General features: G+C 44.1%; 1 protein-coding gene across 3 annotated transcripts; it reads right to left on the bottom strand.

Annotated features, from left to right (window-relative positions):
• Positions 1 to 703: 703 nt before the first annotated feature.
• On the bottom strand, positions 704 to 10579 carry fbxo31 (F-box protein 31). 3 transcript variants are annotated; one of them, XM_054776144.1, is made up of 10 exons: positions 10081 to 10579; positions 8179 to 8250; positions 6862 to 6948; positions 6468 to 6544; positions 6133 to 6300; positions 5258 to 5332; positions 5049 to 5158; positions 4087 to 4240; positions 2626 to 2987; positions 704 to 2377 (listed from the first exon to the last, which is right to left on the bottom strand). In XM_054776144.1, exons 1-10 carry the CDS (start codon positions 10475 to 10477, stop codon positions 2155 to 2157), a joined length of 1725 nt encoding a protein of 574 aa, XP_054632119.1. In that variant the 5' UTR covers positions 10478 to 10579; the 3' UTR covers positions 704 to 2154. The 3 variants fall into 3 exon arrangements, with proteins under 3 accessions (XP_054632119.1, XP_054632117.1, XP_054632118.1); XM_054776142.1 differs by lacking the exon at positions 6862 to 6948; XM_054776143.1 differs by lacking the exons at positions 5258 to 5332; positions 6862 to 6948.
• Between the last annotated feature and the right edge of the window lie 7383 nt (positions 10580 to 17962).

Genomic DNA, 17962 nt, shown 5'->3' with positions numbered 1-17962 from the left:
TTCGTTTTGTTCAGCAGTGTTTTTTGTCTTGGAACTCTGCCACGCCGCCTGTTTTTGTCCAGCGTCTTTCTTATGGTGGAGTCATGACCACTGACCTTATCTGAGGCAGGTGAGGCCTGCAGTTCTTTGGATGTTGTCGGGTGTTTTGTGATGTCTTGGATGAGTCGTTGCTGCGCTCTTGGGGTAATTTTGGTTGGCAGGCCACTCCTGGGAAGGTTCACCACTGTTCCACGTTTTCGCCATTTGCGGATAATAGCTCTTGCTGTGGTTTGCTGTAGTCCCAAAGCTTTATATGTCAGTCATGTTTTAACGGGGGTCAATCACTTTTTTTTTCTCCCTGAATAATAAAAAGTTTCATTTAAACACTGCATTTTGTGTTCAGTTGTGTTGTCAGTGACTAATATTTAAGTTTGTTTGATGATATGAAACATTAAATGCAACAAACATGCACGAAAACAAGAATTCAGGAAAGGGGCCAACATTTTTTCACACCACTGTATTACTGCAAAATAGTTTGTTTTTTTTTTAGTCATAATAGGGTTTTTTTCACCTAGATTTTGGGTATTAAATCTGGCTTAGATTTCACTTCTTGCAGTGTAGCTTGCACCAGAGATGGACTTTAGAAATAAAGATGGTTGTTTCGGATGCAACGGGTGCAGTTTTACTCCATGGCACTCGAGGTAAAAGACCAGTCAAGGAGGGATAGCATATTAGATTACAGTATAATGAAAAATGACAGAAATACAGAGAGAAAAAAACAGCCTGAAAAGTACATCAGCTTGCTTATTAACTACCACATTAGCCCTAGTACATAGTGCAAAGCAACAATAAGGTGAATCGTTCAAACAGTCAGTACAGAGAACTTGAAGATAGGAGAATGTATTGAACCATATTGTTTGGTTCAGATGAACTGGGCAAAATTTGATTGAAGATGCTCAAACACCTTTTTTTTTTGCAAATGTTAATATAGCTGCAGTCTACTGCAAATATGCTGCCCAGTGTGTGCAGTGTATTTAGATATCAGTTACTATACTGCCCAGAAAAGTGCACTTGTTGTAGGAAAGCTACTGGGCAACGTCATTAAGCCATGACAAGACACACATACAGTACATGTACAGTATTTGGTATGCTTCAAGATTCATTTTGATTCGTGGGTTTATCTATTATATAGCTAAATAGCTGTGTATGCAAAAACAAAGTAGAGGAAGGTTTCCAGTAAAAGGCCAAGCAAACATTTAAATAAACAGCAAAAGTAGTACATTTCAAACAATATGCTGCAATTTAGCATCTTGCAGAAACCCAAGAATTTCATACATTGAATAGATCCAGTGTATCAATAGCTTATGTTGTACTTTTCTAACGCATCTTTCCAGCTTACCTATTATCATATAAGATGTGGTGAAACAATGTTTTGGAGCATTTCACTGAAAATGTTACCACTAAAGCTCAAAGAGCAAAAAGTCAGATTGACAGTGTTTGATAAGAAAGCAAATCCTTTGCCAACAGTTGAAAGGTAGCCCTGTTATAAATCTTGCTTTGTTTCTGTTGGTTAATTATTAAAACTGATTTAGTTCACCAATGATGTCATTATTCCTAATTTTGGGGCAAAAAAAATCTACCTGAGAAGCTGTCTTTTTAAAAAGATGTGTTTAACAAACTAAAGTGGAAGCCAGGTGTAAATACAAATGTAAAATAGAAAGCAGTGTGTAGCTGAATAAATTGGGCATTGAATTGAAATGCACTGCACACCATTACCTTCTCAAACACTACCAAGTACAGACGTGGTTTTAAAATCAGAGGCACATACAGTTTGCTCCATAAAAAGTGGTATGAAAGTCACTCTTTTTCCTCCTAGAGGGATTAAATAAATAAATAAATAAACAGAACATTAATGTGACCCATTATCATGCTGCACTGGAGTGACCTGATGATGCCCTCCAAAGTGCGTGCATGGGTCAAAGTGGGAAACCTGCCTCAATAGACAGGAAAACAAAAGAGAAACATGTATAGATGGAAAAGGTCATGTCATGAGCTAATATATACCGCTGCAGGAGTAGGGGGATACCGAGGTTACTTAGGTATAACGTACTGTATATTATTATTATTATTATCATTATCCATTGTATTGCCTGAAGCGGCTTAAAGCTTGGATCATCAGGATGTCCAAGACTGCATGTTGCGGAGCATGGCCTCGAATCGCTCCATGTTCGGGGCATGTGCGTGGGCTAGGCGGTCCGTCAGGCGACTATAGAGACTAAATGACTTCAACTCCAGCCAGATGAACCCAAAACGATCCTCGTCGAAGAGCACAAAAAGACCAGGGGTGCGCTCTGGACTTGTGAAGCCATGCCCTGCAATCAGGCCTGTCCCATAGAAGCTGAAATGAATACACAAAGGTTCTTTAGTCAATATTTTCATAGATGCTCTGTGACTCTTTAGTGTTTCAAGTCTTGGGTATGAACGGGGAACAGGGGTATTAAATTTGGTGTTATGGCTCTCACACTCTCTCATATTGGTCACTGGAAGTTCAAAATGGCACCTCATGGCAAAGAACTCTGAACCACAATTTCATGTTTTTTTCTTCTATTATCTTAACTACCACAATAACATTGCTAATGTCCTTACCATTTTCTGCAAGTGCGAGGGTACACCTCATTTCGAGCCATGACTCCTAGAGGCAGGATAAAGGGCTGGCTCTCAGGAGGACTGGTGCCTCCACTCGGACCTGCCTGGCAACCGTCTGAATCGACGCCATGATTGGCCAGCAGCGCCTCTGCTGCACCAGCATCACCACAAGCTCCCTCTGCAGGGACTCTCACTGGGGTGGGAGCGTCTTCTCTTGCCTCCCTCTGTACTCGTTCGTGTACCCCCAATACGAGTCGTGACAGCTCCTCTATATTGCACTGATGTTCCAAGTCTGGGAGGATGAGAGGCTGACTCAAGTCAATATCCAAAGTCAGTTGCCCAGCAGGAACATTAGGGTCTCCCTGTAAATACCGTACAAAATACAGTTAGCATGAACATGTCAGCATATTTCTGTAGTGGCTCTGATTTTGTGGTTGGTTGAATCAAACATCAAGTGCACCAAATATGCAAAGAAGTCATTGTCAATTGCAAACAAACAGCGGTGCAGCACATTTTGGCTTTAAACAGAATGAACAAGGTGAGCGCATGAACACCGACAATCACCATGGAGAATTTTCTCAACTGAAAAAAAAAACTACCAATGGACGTTCCTCGGGCAGCGGAGCCTTCGTCCCGACAGTCAACCCTTACTGAGGCATTTGGTCGGCAAATATAAGCAAAACAGTGCAAAATGGTGCGCGCTCACAGACAGTGTCGCTCAGTACATTGCAAAAGAACAGCAACCATTCAATACGGTTATATGGCATAACTTTTAAACAACATACGTACAGGTAACTTCTGTGTCAAGCTAATGTGGCGCACCCAGGTACACTATACTTGAGCACCATCTAGTGGTTCAAATGTGAATTACACCTCATGACAATAATGAAAAAAATTGGCTCAAAAATGTTGCCGATAACATCGATTGTCGACGATAATTTGTAGCACAATTATCAAATAAATAAAAAGTATTAGGGCAAAACAAAAAAGAGAAAAAAATTGTGATCTTGAGTCACACTAATATGCGATCTAATTTCTAAATATCGACCTTTTTAAGAATAAAAAAATTTAACCGCATCACAAAAAATGTTGCCATTTTAAATGAGGACTCCCGCAACATTACGACCTCACCTCCTCGCTCTCCCCATCATTTTTAATGTTTCCTTCACTCCTTGTATGTGTGCACTGATTTGATAATGTAAACATACATCATTGTGCTCCTAATACAGTAATCCCTCATTTTTCGCAGTTGACTTGTTCCAGATCTGAATGTGATAAGTGAATTTCGGCAAAGTAGGATTCCTTCTGTATAAATGGACTTTCTGTTTCATTCCCATAGCACAACATTATGGTTGAGCCAATGTTGACAATGGTTACTCTGTGTTCCACAATGACATCCATGTAGTGGTTTGCCAGTCATTGTAGTTGACGCATTACTATAGCTGTAGATATGGGACTTACGGTGAGTTTGGTGGCTCTTGCTGAGTTCCTATGGAAGCTGAGCATGACGATCTCCAAACCGTGACTGCCGTAGGTGCCTTTAAAGAGGCCTGGCTGAGTCAAGTCAGATGGCATTGCAGGAGGCAAGTAGATGCGCCGGTATGTCAGGCAATTGCTGCAGGGACAAAAAAAAAAACAACAAAAAACTATTTTTTTTTTGCATAGGGATTAAAGAACCCTTTTCATTGGACACACCATTAGGTACACCTCTGTGATGACATTTAATGTTGATTCAAAAAGTCTTCTTTGCATAATAAATAAATATAATAAGCTGGCAAGCTCCTGTACATAGGTCAAGTATGAAATAAAACTCAAGAAAATCTACTGAAGTTGAGTTGATAAAGCATCCTCTAAGATTTTCTCAGCCTTTTCAAGTGCAGGCTGGTTTATGTCCAAACGAACTTTACAGTCACTGTTGCATGGGAACTACAAGTCAGCGCTGTCATCAGCGGTTGACTTTGCAGTACTTCTTTGCCAACGTAACACAGATAATACCACAAGTCTCTGCTTTTCCTTTGATCACGGCTGCAAAATAACCCACAAAAGAGTGCTCGCACTCTGATAAAGAAGGTGAGAAACGCAAATGAATTCAAGCTACAACTCAAGCAAAACACAAATGTGGTGTCCACATTGCCTTCATTGTCAAGAATCACATCTTCAATGAAGGTAAAAGTGACTTAAATGTTAATTTTATCACTTTTATTGTTATTTATATGCATTTAGAAATGTTTTCTGCATTGGATTTACATTATTATGGGAAATTGATTTGGTTAGAGTATGTTTCGGTTTGAGTCTGACCTTCTGGAACAGATTAATGACGCTAACCAAGGTTCCACTGTAGCACTTTTGGCATGCAAAGTATGCCGTCTAGCAGCAATATTGGATATTTTACTCATCAATCTCTAATCTAGTAAATTGCATACTCATATTGACTGGTGTAAATGAACTTCATCAGGATGAGCTCCTGCATATGCTCATGGAAGATTTCTTCTAGCGTCCGGCCCCATTCTTCCTCCAACCATGTCCTGAACTCCTACACACAGTAAATAAAACCTAATCAAGCACAACCGTCATGTCATGATAGAGGTCATATTGACAACAGAGAAAGTGACAGATATCTGATTTGACGTACCTCCTGTCTGCCTCCTGGCATGCGGTGATGATCTGTCTGATTACATTTAGTTGAGAATTCATCCTTCTTTACAGTCTAAAAATAGCAATTAGAAAATGACCAACATTTTACATGTACACTCGCGTAAAGAATCCAATACAGTAATCCGTAGTTTTATCGCGGTTAAGTGGTTTCAGACCCTACCATGATATTTGAATTTCTGTCAAGTAGGATTCCTAATTTATAAATTTTATATTTACATAGAGCATAAAAAATCTTAAGACCTTTTAAATATGAGTTTTAACATTAGAGCCCTCTAGACATGAAATAACACCCCTATAGCCACGTTTACACTTTTAATATCCAATACAGTAGACATAATATGAGTAAATAAGCCATTTAAGATGTAAATAAGACTTGTGCTCATGTTTGTTGCTATAAAGGTGTTTCCTAGCACAGCTGAGTGGCGGGCAGACAGGAAGTGACGTTAGCTTGGCGTGGGTTACGGTCACCACAGTAGCCCATGTTTTCATTAGCGATATTCGGTGGTAGTCTGGCGTTTATGTTTCTCACCGAACATTACAGTATCATTACTTACACCTCAGTGACTAGTGTAAAATACTACATATTCACAGTGTCCATGAATGCATCTTCTGAATGCCTTATATTGGTATTTTATTTCATTTAGACATTTTTTATGTTTGAAAATGATAAATTTAGGCAAAAAATAGATAAAATTTCATTAAACGTGCATTTTTTTTGGCTAAAATAGGTTGTATTTAACCACAAAATGGCATGATTTATTAATATATTCTTGAAAACCCGTGATAGAGTGAAGCTGTGGCGGGTGTGTGTGTGTGTGTGTGTGTGTGTGTGTGTGTGTGACTGACACTGACCTGGATGTCTCCCTTGTGGGGACCCTTGTGTCCATACATACACTCCACAGTGGCCTTTTTGCTGTCCCACATGTGGATACGAAAGAGTGGTCGTCTTCTCATGGGATCCTCCACACGCGGGTCATGTGGTGGCAAAAACATCCAGCCGATGATGAACAGCCCGTCGACCTTTAAATAATTCACCAACCAGCAAGTCAACAATGGCTTTCTTGTCAAATATCTGCAGCTAAAAACTGCATTCTGAGCTAAAAACTGCATTCTGTACAACACACGTTCACCGCTTGACATGCTGTAATAGGTGGCACTGTATATTTAACATCTATTTTTATGCTTACCACGACATTGAGTAATCCCCCGTAAGGGCCTATGTCAGGCTGCCACAGGCCCAAAATGTGTCTGTATGGATGAAGCACTGCAACACAAGAAGACAGTGCAGCATAACCATTATTCCTTATCGTGCTACACACATGCTTTACACAAAGTCTGGCTGTGCACACATTTTGCTTAACCTCCATTAGTACAGTTCAATTAGTTATAAACCTCAAAGGAATAGCGTGTGACCTTAATTATCTAGTGGTCTCTTTTGTCATATGACAACAAGCAATGCTTCATTTGAAACTCTCACAGAGAGCTGATTTATTCTGAAAGAAACACAAACACACACACACACACACACACACATAGCCCCTCATGCTGTAAACATCTGTGTCAGGGCCCATATGTACATACAGTGCGTGTACATGTCTTTATAGTCCATATGCTCGTAGTCCGGGAGGAGCTTCATAAAGCGCCCAGACTTCACTCGTGGGTTAACACCTGGACAAGCACAACACAAGCATGTGTAGAGGATCCATCCGTGCACACTCTGCAGCGCTCCGGCATAATCTGCCATGAATAGGCTCCATACATCCTCTTTTCTCACAAATGCTTTTGCTTTCACCAGGATATTCTTTCAACTTAAGACAGCACATGTTGAAGGAAAAGACTTTCAACATACACCCTGCATACAATGGATCAAATATTAAAGGATGGAGAGAGACCTAAAAATAGTAAAAAGTAAAAAAAAACAAAAAAACAACAACCTTAGACTGTAGAGCTAAAAAATAAATTCTAAATAAAGAACAAATAACAAAAACACTCCAGGGGGTACAGTACTTGAGATTTGTTTTTAAAATGTGTGTACATATACACGTATATAAATGCATATACAGTCGTCCCTCGTTTATTGCAGTCAATTGGTTCCAGACCTGACTTCGATAAGTGAATTTTCGTGAAGTAGGATTCCATATTATTAAATGGAATATTTTCATAGTTAAAGCATAGAAAACATCAGGAGGGCATGAGAGTGTGAATGCCTGACAGAAAATGAACATTTTGAGCAGATGTTGGCTTTTATCTTAAGTTTTGATCAGGTGATAAATAACCTATTTCATTTTTTTTGTTTGTTTGTTTAAATTAAAAGTTCCAAATGTTTTTTTTGTCTCACTCCCCCTTCTTCTCCCCTCATATTGTAGCTCTACCTCATTAAGATCCAAATGTGCAAAATGCAAATCATAGCAATTTTTCAACTGGTCTTTAAGATTTGGATCAGGTCTGTATTCTCAAGCGAAGTGAAATGATCTGCTCCTATGAAATGGACAGCAATAACGATGCAGCGTGGTGATCTGATTATTGAGAGATCCTCCTCCTGATAAGCCTCTCTCCATCCTTTGCAACGCCCCTTCCAGTGTGCAAGACAACCACAGGGATAAAAGGAGTTCTCTTTTCTGTTTCATTTAATTCTTGTACGGTTATATAGTTTATACATTATTTTTTCTTTATTCTTGATTATTGCATGAGCACAGTTTTTTGTCATTTAATTATTTGTTTACAAGTTATTTTGAGACCACTACATATGAGCAGCACTCTTGGACAGTAACAGATCAGATACGGACACTCAACCACTGGTATAGTACATTATTAACAATTATTTACCATGAATAAAAGTATCTCTTATCCTATTATCTTTACATGGGTGAGATTTTGCTGTAACATCACGTGACTCACGTTTCACATAGAGGTCACGGCTAGAAACTCCTCCCACTTCCATCTTCCTCAGATCCTCCTTCATGTGAAACTCTGCAGAGACAAAACAGAACCAGAAAGGGCTGCGCATGAACAATGCTACTGCCACAACTGACAAACTCTTACACAAGTTAAGCACTGATACGTGGCAGCGTTATTAAAAAGCATTTGCAAAAGCCTCATCAAGTCCAAGACTTCAATGCACCACTATCAGGAGACATGACCCAAATAGAAACTGTTGACTGCTGACACAGTGGAGGAATGTACTGTAGCAGCTTCTGAGACCTTGTAATGTCAGCAACTACTACTACGCTAAGTATGCACTCATCAAAATGGATTGTCTTACACTATTTGTATTTGTATCGCGGAATCAATTCATAACATCGAACAGAGACATTTTGCACAGTTGTATGCTTCCAACGTTGTGAGAACAGTTTGGGGAAAGGCTCTTTTCTATTGCAGCATGACTGTGCCCCTATGCACCAGGCAAAGTCCATTCAGGTATGCTAGGTTGAATTTTCACCAGTGTTTTTCCTCGATGTACAAAAATTCCCCAGATACACCCTCGAAACTTCCCTGAAGAGTGCAAGCTGTTCGAGCCCCTCCACATTTCATTCCCTGTGTACACTTTTTACGTTTATTTTGTCACTCCAAGGGAGTATTTTCTCATTCTTTTACTGATCTTTGAGCTAGTTTTTAGTAACATTGATTGGTTAACTTTATTGCACTCCATTTAAACTGGTATGGTGACAGCGGTGTGGATAACACTGTTGAAACTTGTTCACTGCATCATAACAACCTAACAACGGTGGCCGATAAGGGAAACACACAGCAATGTTCAACCAAAACACAGAAATGATCCAAAACCAAAAACAGACACCATAAAACACATGCGTCGGGAAAATGTTGCAATCACACAAAAAAAAAACACAAACACACAAACCCCAAAAACAACTACATGAGAGAAACACAAAATATAAACTTGAGCCTCCCTAAAAAGGGAGACAGACCTTGAGGATGTCCGTCTTTAAAGACATGCGCAGGATTCCCAGAAAAAAGTTGGGTAGACTTTTGAAGGAAGGGAATAAAAAGTAACATTTTTCTTTGTCTTTGTTCAACATTTGGCTGTATATTCTGTTAAAACGAGACAGCGCCTGATTTACATAGCTAATGTTAGTGTAAGTGTGCAACCCAGTAGCTTGTCAAACTTTCGTTTTGAACCGAGAACTTGCAACATGTCTCTCATGCAGTTGTTTATGATTTGCAGGATGTCTCTTTTGCATTTGCGTTTGACCATGACGCCTTTACGTGATTGGAACATTTTTAATTTATAGCATTCTATTGTTTAACTCGTTGTATTGTGTTTGGACGTTGCGGCGCGTTTGCCCCTATCGGCCTCCGTACAGAGAACAAAATAAATAAATCTCTATTTTTGGTAAGGTATGAAACGTTGTGCATTGTAGGGTTACTGTGCCTGCGTGCAAACCAATTCTCACAAATGTCGAAATAGTCATTAGCAAAAATATTGCTACAGTTATCTTTTTTAAACTCCGCTTTGATGAGCATGGATGTTTTGTTGCTTTACAGAGCAGCACACCTACCCGACTGTGGTTTCATGATATACAGTTAAAAAGTGTTAAACTATATTTCCCAGGCATGTTAGTTGTTTTAAACTATATTTCCCAGCCATGTTAGACGGTATCAGTACAGCTTGTCTGGTTCCACAGGCTTGCTTTTAAGCAGAGCCAGGGCCTGACAACAATGTCAGCCGGCTTCAACCGCGCTACCTGCCAAATGCGTCTCCTTTCCGATCAATAAAGCGGCTTTTAGCGGGCCGTGTATGCAACTACGGTTAAAATGACCTCTCCGTCCGCAGTCTTATACCTTCCATGCACCGCCTTCTCCAGATGGTTTCTGTATTGAGGATTTGTCTAAATGTCTTGCAGACAAGGGCGACATTCGGTAGTGCAGTTCCGGGAAGCAAGGAGAATATCTCCACTAAAAGCTCTGGTGGTAATTCCGACAAAGCCTGCGGGTGCGGTAGTCCCACGCCGTGTAGTCTACTGTCAGCCCAGCTGCAGTGCACCCGACTCGGCCCTGCAGTTTCGACGCCGCTCTCCGGGGCCTCACCACCGGCGTCGCCTCGCCTCTGTCCCACGATCCGCTCCTCTTCCTCCTCATCCATGTCCGAATCGCTGCCCCGGTCTTGCTGGTTCTGCCGCGGTCGCCTCCGGCACCTCCGCGACTGACCCACTCCGCACAGCCTGGCACAAACAGCCATTCGTGGTCAGCAGGCAGGCGACATTACATCACTCACGCTCGTGTTTCCGCTGCAGCGTGCTGCTTATCTCCCCTCTACTGGTTTAGCAAGTGAAGTGAAGTGGAAGCAGCCAACGTCATGATAGACTACTGTACGTCCAAAGTGCGGCCCGGGGGCCATTTTTGGCACTCGACTCGTTAATTTTTTTACAAAAATAAAATAAATGCATTATTAATGACATATATTTTGACTAGAGGTGGGCGGATTGATCCAAATATTTATGTTATTGATAACAGCAGTATTGTGTTGATACTAGCATGATGAGTTATATTTTTCAGTTCTTTTATGTATATTTTCACAATGAGCTACGTGTTGTTCAAATGTATTATACTTATTCAATCAATAAATAGATAATTCAGATTGGGTAGGATAGGTTTTGCCTGTGTACAATGCATTTAGAGGTGAAAACAACATGCAAACTAGAGATCTGGTTTCTCCCATTGCAGAAACATTGGTCACAGCCAGTACAACCGTTTGGAATGTCCAGAAGTAGAAAGGAAATGCTGGCATACTAAGTAACAGATGTCTACCATGAACACCAAGGAAAACATCAGCAGGTGATGACAGAAACAGCTGTAAAGAAATACCCAAAAACAAATATTACCGACATCAGCAATAACCTGCCAAGGGCAGCAGTGGAGGTATCACGACCTACTGTTCATAGACTTCATGAGCAAAAGTACACCAGAAGATGCAACGACTCATTAGCGAGAAGAATAGGAAGGCCAGGCTGGAATTTGCCAAAAAGTAAAGAGATAACCATAAAAAATTTTACACTAAAGTTTTATGGACTGAGTTTTGAGCAGGGGCATTTTGGGGCAGGGGGACTTTTAGTGTCAGTGTTGTTTGGTTGTTTATCTGTCTCTGCTAGCTGAGATAGCACGTAGAGGCCAAACGGTTCTCAATGAGACTCCAGTTGAGTCCCATTCCAGAGCCTTTACTTTGAAAAATTATAAAACTGAACATACAAAAATAAAGTGTGTCCATTATGGCTTACACAAAATGAAAATAATTTCTCTGTGACATTCAACATAAACAAAATGCATTTAAACAAAAATCCTGTTAGTGATTAGCATTAGCGATATCCATGGCGATTTCGAACACCTAAATACAATTTTTTTTAAAAAGGTAGGACATGATAGAAAATGTCCCACTGCATATTCTGAATTTTATCAATTCACAATTAATAAGGTATACTTACAATGGAGAAGGACAAGATGCTGCTTCAACAGAAGAACACGTGGCCAACTCTCTGCAATCAAAGGGGGTGGGAGTGGATCTCAACAACATCGTTACATGCATTCCAATGTATGATAGGAATAACAACACCACACATGTTATTACCATAAAGTTCACCAACAGAAAAAAATATGGTGGCATTGCTGAGGCACAGAAGTAAACTGAAAGAAACAAACTTCTACATCAGGGGTTGGCAACCCGTGGCTTCGGAGCTGCATGCTGTCAGGCGTGGTGGGAGCCACGACAGGAATCAGGATCCCAATGCAGACAACCAGAGTCAAAAATAGTAACAAAAATACTTTAATATGGAACAGAAAGAGTCCACAAGGTAAAAGTACAACTAAGGAAAATCCACTAACGGTTAACCAACGAAAAACACTGACAGCAAAAGGCTGTCAGGAACAAAAACCAAAGTACAAACAAAAAACACTGTAGGCAAACCTGACAGGAGATATCTTGGATACAAGGCTGAATGAACAAGCAGGTAAGGGAGCCAGAATGCAGGGTAAGGAACAAGAAGCCGGGCTAAGCGGGAGCAAGGAACAGGAGGTCAGGGAGTCAAGGAGTACAATCTGGCACTGGTAGATTGTTTGGCTGCAGCTTAAGAAGGGAGGAGGTAATGAGCTGCAGGTGTGTGTGATTAGGTCTGGGTCATGTTCAGGGATGTGCTGCAACACAAAAACAGCAGAGGGCAGCAGAGCAGAATGCAGAACATGACAGTATGTCCCCCCCTCATAAGACGCCTCCTGGCGGCTTACCTGGCTTGTTAGGATGGAGACGGTGGAAGTCGCTTATGAGTGACGGATCCAAGATAAGGGAGCGGGAGACCCAAGAACGCTCCTCAGGGCCGTAACCCTCCCAGTCGACCAGGTACTGGAATCCTCTGCCCCTCCTTCGGGAGTCCAAGATAGCCTTCACCGTGTATGCTGGATGGCCATCGATCAGGCGCGGCGGAGGAGGCGACTCGGCCGGGGGGCACAGGTGACTGGAGGACACAGGTTTGAGGCAGGAGACGTGGAATACCGGGTGTACTTTGAGTGCTGGAGGTAGTTTAAGTCTGACGGCAGAGGGACTGATGATGGAGTCAATTAGGTATGGTCCCACAAATCTGGGTGCAAGCTTCCGGCTGGTTCCGGCCAGTGGTAAGTCCCTGGATGACAACCAGACTTCCTGACCGACCTGGTAGACGGGTGCCGGAATTCTGTGGCGGTCGGCCAGGCGTCGATTGCGCTCCGCCGTGCGGTTCAGTGCGGCTACCGTCTCTCGCCAAACTCTTCGGGCGCGGCGAAGGTGGATCTGGACCGATGGTACTGACACTTCTGCCTCCTGAGACGGAAAAAGAGGAGGCTGGTATCCATTGGCGACTTTAAAGGGTGACATACCTGTGGCCGAGCTGACAAGGGTGTTATGCGCGTACTCCACCCAGGGGAGGTGGATGGACCAGGATGACGGGTGTCGGTGGCAGACGCAGCGTAAGGCGGCCTCGAGGTCCTGGTTGGCCCGCTCTGTCTGGCCGTTTGTCTGTGGATGGTAACCGGATGATAAGCTCACTGATGCCCCGAGCATCTTGCAGAAGGACTTCCAGACCTTGGAAGTGAATTGGGGCCCTCTGTCGGAAACAATGTTGATTGGGATTCCGTGGATGCGGAAGACATGTCTCACCAAGAGTCGCGCTGTGTCCAGTGAAGTAGGTAGTCCAGGTAACGCTATGAAATGTGCCATCTTGGAAAACCGGTCAACAATGTTCAGAATTGTGGTATTTCCTCTGGAAGCAGGTAGTCCAGTAACGAAGTCCAAAGCTATATGTGACCAGGGACGGGTCGGGATGGGCAGCGGTTGTAACAGACCCGCCGGAGGTCGATTCGATGACTTATTTCTGGCGCAGACAGAGCAGGCCGCGACGAACTCCTTCACATCCGCCGCCATGGAAGGCCACCAAAACCTCTGCGCCAATGCCAGTTGAGTTCGTCTGGTTCCTGGGTGACAGGTAACTCTGGAAGCGTGACCCCACTGCAATACGTCCGACCTCAGCGTCTCAGGAACAAACAATTTACCAGCAGGACAACCCTCTGGAGACTCCTCCCCTTTAGTTGCCTCCGACACCTTCTTCTCCACCTCCCACCGAAGAGCGCCCAACACTCGGGCCACAGGTATGATGGTTTCCGGCGCTGTTCCCTCCTCCGTGGGACTGAAGACTCTGGACAGGGCGTCAGGTTTAATATTGCGTGAACCGGGTCTGTAGGTGATGGAGAAATTGAAGCGTGTTAGGAACAGTGACCAACGGGCTTGTCTGGCATTGAGTCTCTGGGCGGTTCTGATGTAGGACAAGTTCTTGTGGTCGGTGATAACTATAAAAGGATGAACTGCGCCCTCCAGCCAATGCCGCCACTCCCGCAGCGCGAGAACGATGGCCAACAGCTCCCTGTTGCCCACATCGTAGTTCCCTTCAGCCTGTGTGAGGCGACGCGAGAAGAAGGCGCAGGGATGCAGCTTCTGGTCGACCGGGGACCGCTGGGACAGCACGGCTCCCACTCCCGTATCAGAAGCGTCAACCTCAACAGAAAATTGTAAATTAGGATCAGGATGTACCAGAACCGGAGCGGAAGTAAACAAGGTCTTGAGTGTGTTAAACGCAGAATTAGCCTCTGGGGTCCATACAAACGGAATTTTAGGTGATGTAAGCCTAGTCAGAGGTCCTGCTTTGCTGCTGAAATTACGTATGAATCGCCTGTAGAAGTTGGCGAACCCGAGAAACCTCTGCAAGTGCTTCCTTGATTTGGGAGTAGGCCACTCGACCACCGCCTGGATCTTGGCGGGATCGGCACGCAGTTGACCTTTCTCCACAATGTACCCCAGAAATGGCACCGAAGTGGCGTGAAAGTCGCACTTCTCTGCCTTAACGTAGAGCCTATTCTCCATTAAACGCTGGAGAACTAGTCGGACATGAGTGGTGTGGTCTTGAAGATTCCTGGAAAAGATAAGTATGTCATCCAAATATACGAAACAGAATTGATTTATCATGTCGCTGAGAACATCGTTAATGAGATTTTGGAACACCGCCGGGGCGTTCGTGAGACCGAAAGGCATCACCAGATATTCGAAATGCCCCAGCGGTGTGTTAAACGCGGTCTTCCACTCATCTCCATCCTTTATGCGTACCAGATGATAGGCGTTGCGGAGATCCAATTTTGAAAAAATGCGTGCAGAGTGTAAAGCGGAAAAGGCAGAATCCATAAGTGGCAAGGAGTAACTATTGCGGACCGTGATGCTATTGAGCCCCCGGTAATCGATACAGGGCCGTAGAGATTTGTCTTTCTTGGCAACAAAGAAAAAGCCCGCCCCCAGTGGCGAGGAAGAGGGTCGAATAAGACCGGCTGCTAGGGAAGAGGAAATGTACTCTTTGAGGGCTTTCTGTTCTGGAGCGGAGATGTTATACAATTTGGCGCTAGGAAATGTGGCGTTAGGGAGTAATTCTATGGCGCAGTCGTACGGTCGATGAGGGGGAAGTGTTTGCGCACGGTCCTTGCTGAACACTTGCTTTAAGTCGTGGTATTCGCTAGGAATTCCTGTAAGATCTATAACTTCCTCTGGGGATATGGAAGAGGGAACATTGGATCGAGCCGAACGGAGACAGTTAGCGTGACAAAACGGGCTCCAACTGGAGACGTGCAATTTGTTCCAATCTAAGAGTGGGTTGTGAAGCTTAAGCCAGGTTAACCCCAGCACTAGTGGTGCGGACTGGGAGGGCATGACATAAAAACGGATGGTCTCGGAGTGGTTACCAGAGAGATGAAGGATAAGCGGTTCGGTTTGGTGTGTAATGGCCGCCAGGAAGCGCCTATCCAAAGACCAGACCTCCTTCTTAGCAGGTAACTTAATCATGCTGATATTATGTTTGAGAACAAACGTAGTGTCCAAGAAACAGTCATCGGCGCCCGAGTCAATAAGTGCGGTTATGTCAATACTTCTCTCTTTCTTTATAATTACTCCCTTAATTTGAAGTCTCTTGAAGGAAACCTCCTCCGCTGTAGTGGCTGAATCATGGAGGTACTCACAGCTCCCCATGGCTGGATGGTCCTCCGTAGCCGGTTGGTTGCTCCTGGATCTTGGCTTTAACTCCGCTGCTGATCCAGAAGTCGATCCTTGGCGACGATGTGGTCGAATGGGGCATTGGAGGAGTCGATGCCCCGGATCTCCACAGTAGAGGCAGAGGTTCAGCTTGCGACGACGTGCTCTTTCCTCGGCGGCGAGGCGTCGTCCCCCAAGTTGCATGGGAACCTCTGGTAGTACGGCCACGGCGTCTCCGATCCCTGGTTCGAGCCTCTGTCCCTCAGGAGATGGTAATGGTATCCTGGTAGGAATTGACAACCTGCCGCCGTATCCCTCCTTGGTGTACTCTCTCACCCTCTCCCTTATGCGGTTCTCTAACTCTATGGCTAAATTGATAAGGCCGTTGAGGGAAGTAGTGTTGTCCTTAGCCACCAGCTCATCTTTAATGTGTACATCGAGTGCTTTGCGAAAAATACTTCGGAGAACGGTATCGGGATACCCACTCTCTACAGCAAGCACTCGGAAATCAATAGAAAAATCTGCCACCGAGCGTCCTTTCTGTTTCATGTCTAGTAGTCGGCTAGCTGCTTCCATTCCCCGAATGGGATGGTGAAAAACCCGTCTGATTTCTTCCAGGAACATGGGTAAGGAGGTGCGTATGGCAGGCATAGATGTGCTCGCAACCATAGCCCACGTAGCGGCTCTACCCGAGAGTAAGCTCATTATGAATGCTACCTTGGATTGGTCCGATGTGTACGTGGTGGGCTGCTGGTCAAAAACGAGGGAACACTGGTGTAGAAACTGGTTGCAGGAGTCCGAATCTCCAGAGAAGCGAGCAGGGTGAGGGATATTAGGCTCTCGCAGCTGATGAGATACAGGTGCGTGTGCAGCTGCGCCATTAGGTGCGTCTAAGGCGTGTGGAGACGTACTGACCTCTGGTGGCGGGTGAGAGGAGGTGCTGGCGAGTCGTAGGTTTAGAGCGTCCATGCCGGCAGATAGGACCGATATGGCCTCCATGATGCCTTGGAGGGTCTTCTCGTGGCCACCGACTAATTGGCCTTGATGTGCCAGGGCCGAGCGGAAGTGCTCCATGTCTGCGGGATCCATTTTGGCCAGATTGTTCTGTCAGGCGTGGTGGGAGCCACGACAGGAATCAGGATCCCAATGCAGACAACCAGAGTCAAAAATAGTAACAAAAATACTTTAATATGGAACAGAAAGAGTCCACAAGGTAAAAGTACAACTAAGGAAAATCCACTAACGGTTAACCAACGAAAAACACTGACAGCAAAAGGCTGTCAGGAACAAAAACCAAAGTACAAACAAAAAACACTGTAGGCAAACCTGACAGGAGATATCTTGGATACAAGGCTGAATGAACAAGCAGGTAAGGGAGCCAGAATGCAGGGTAAGGAACAAGAAGCCGGGCTAAGCGGGAGCAAGGAACAGGAGGTCAGGGAGTCAAGGAGTACAATCTGGCACTGGTAGATTGTTTGGCTGCAGCTTAAGAAGGGAGGAGGTAATGAGCTGCAGGTGTGTGTGATTAGGTCTGGGTCATGTTCAGGGATGTGCTGCAACACAAAAACAGCAGAGGGCAGCAGAGCAGAATGCAGAACATGACACATGCGACTCTTCACCTTCCTTGTTACAGCTCCCTTTGCTGAGCTCTGATTTTTTTAAACACCAAAGTAGGGGAAATAAGCATTTTTAAAAAGAATGTGTAATATCCGACTCGCCGCAAGTCTGTAAATGTGTCGATACAACGTTCCGACTGCTGATTGGATGAGCAAGGGAACAGGAGGTAGACTAGTGTATGCTGTGAGTATCACTGGAGACAAAAAAGGTGAGGGAGTTTGGAGTTGAGGCTGAAGAAAGGTACTGCACAGTATAATAAAACTGTGTAATGAGAGCGTGACACTAATCGCTGAGGCGGTAACTCTGGTAGGGGCAGATAGTGTGATGCGGGAGCTGACTGTGCACTCACTACTTGTGACTGCTGTGAGGCGGGGCGGACCTCTCGGCAGCAACCGCAGAACAATACATACTTGCACTTTTACGTCTCCAAATACCAGAAAAGTCTCCAACAACACCAGGAAAAGTCCCTACATTTGTTGCTAGTCAACCCCAGAGGGTTTGGAAAATCGCCAGATTTAGCGA

Source organism: Dunckerocampus dactyliophorus, chromosome 5, assembly GCF_027744805.1.
Source record: "Dunckerocampus dactyliophorus isolate RoL2022-P2 chromosome 5, RoL_Ddac_1.1, whole genome shotgun sequence".
NCBI lineage: Eukaryota > Metazoa > Chordata > Actinopteri > Syngnathiformes > Syngnathidae > Dunckerocampus > Dunckerocampus dactyliophorus.
The sequence above is the reverse complement of the archived record's forward strand: the minus strand, read 5'-3'. Positions and strand labels throughout refer to the sequence as shown.

Excerpts from the sequence above, each read along its gene's own strand:
- fbxo31 (XM_054776144.1), bottom strand. The coding sequence starts at position 10,477 with ATGGCTGTTTGTGCCAGGCTGTGCGGAGTGGGTCAGTCGCGGAGGTGC. Across the intron at positions 8,251-10,080 it reads GAGAAGGCGGTGCATGGAAG|AGTTTCACATGAAGGAGGAT; the intron begins GTATAAGACTGC and ends TTGTCTCTGCAG. Across the intron at positions 5,159-5,257 it reads TGCCAGGAGGCAGACAGGAG|GAGTTCAGGACATGGTTGGA; the intron begins GTACGTCAAATC and ends TACTGTGTGTAG.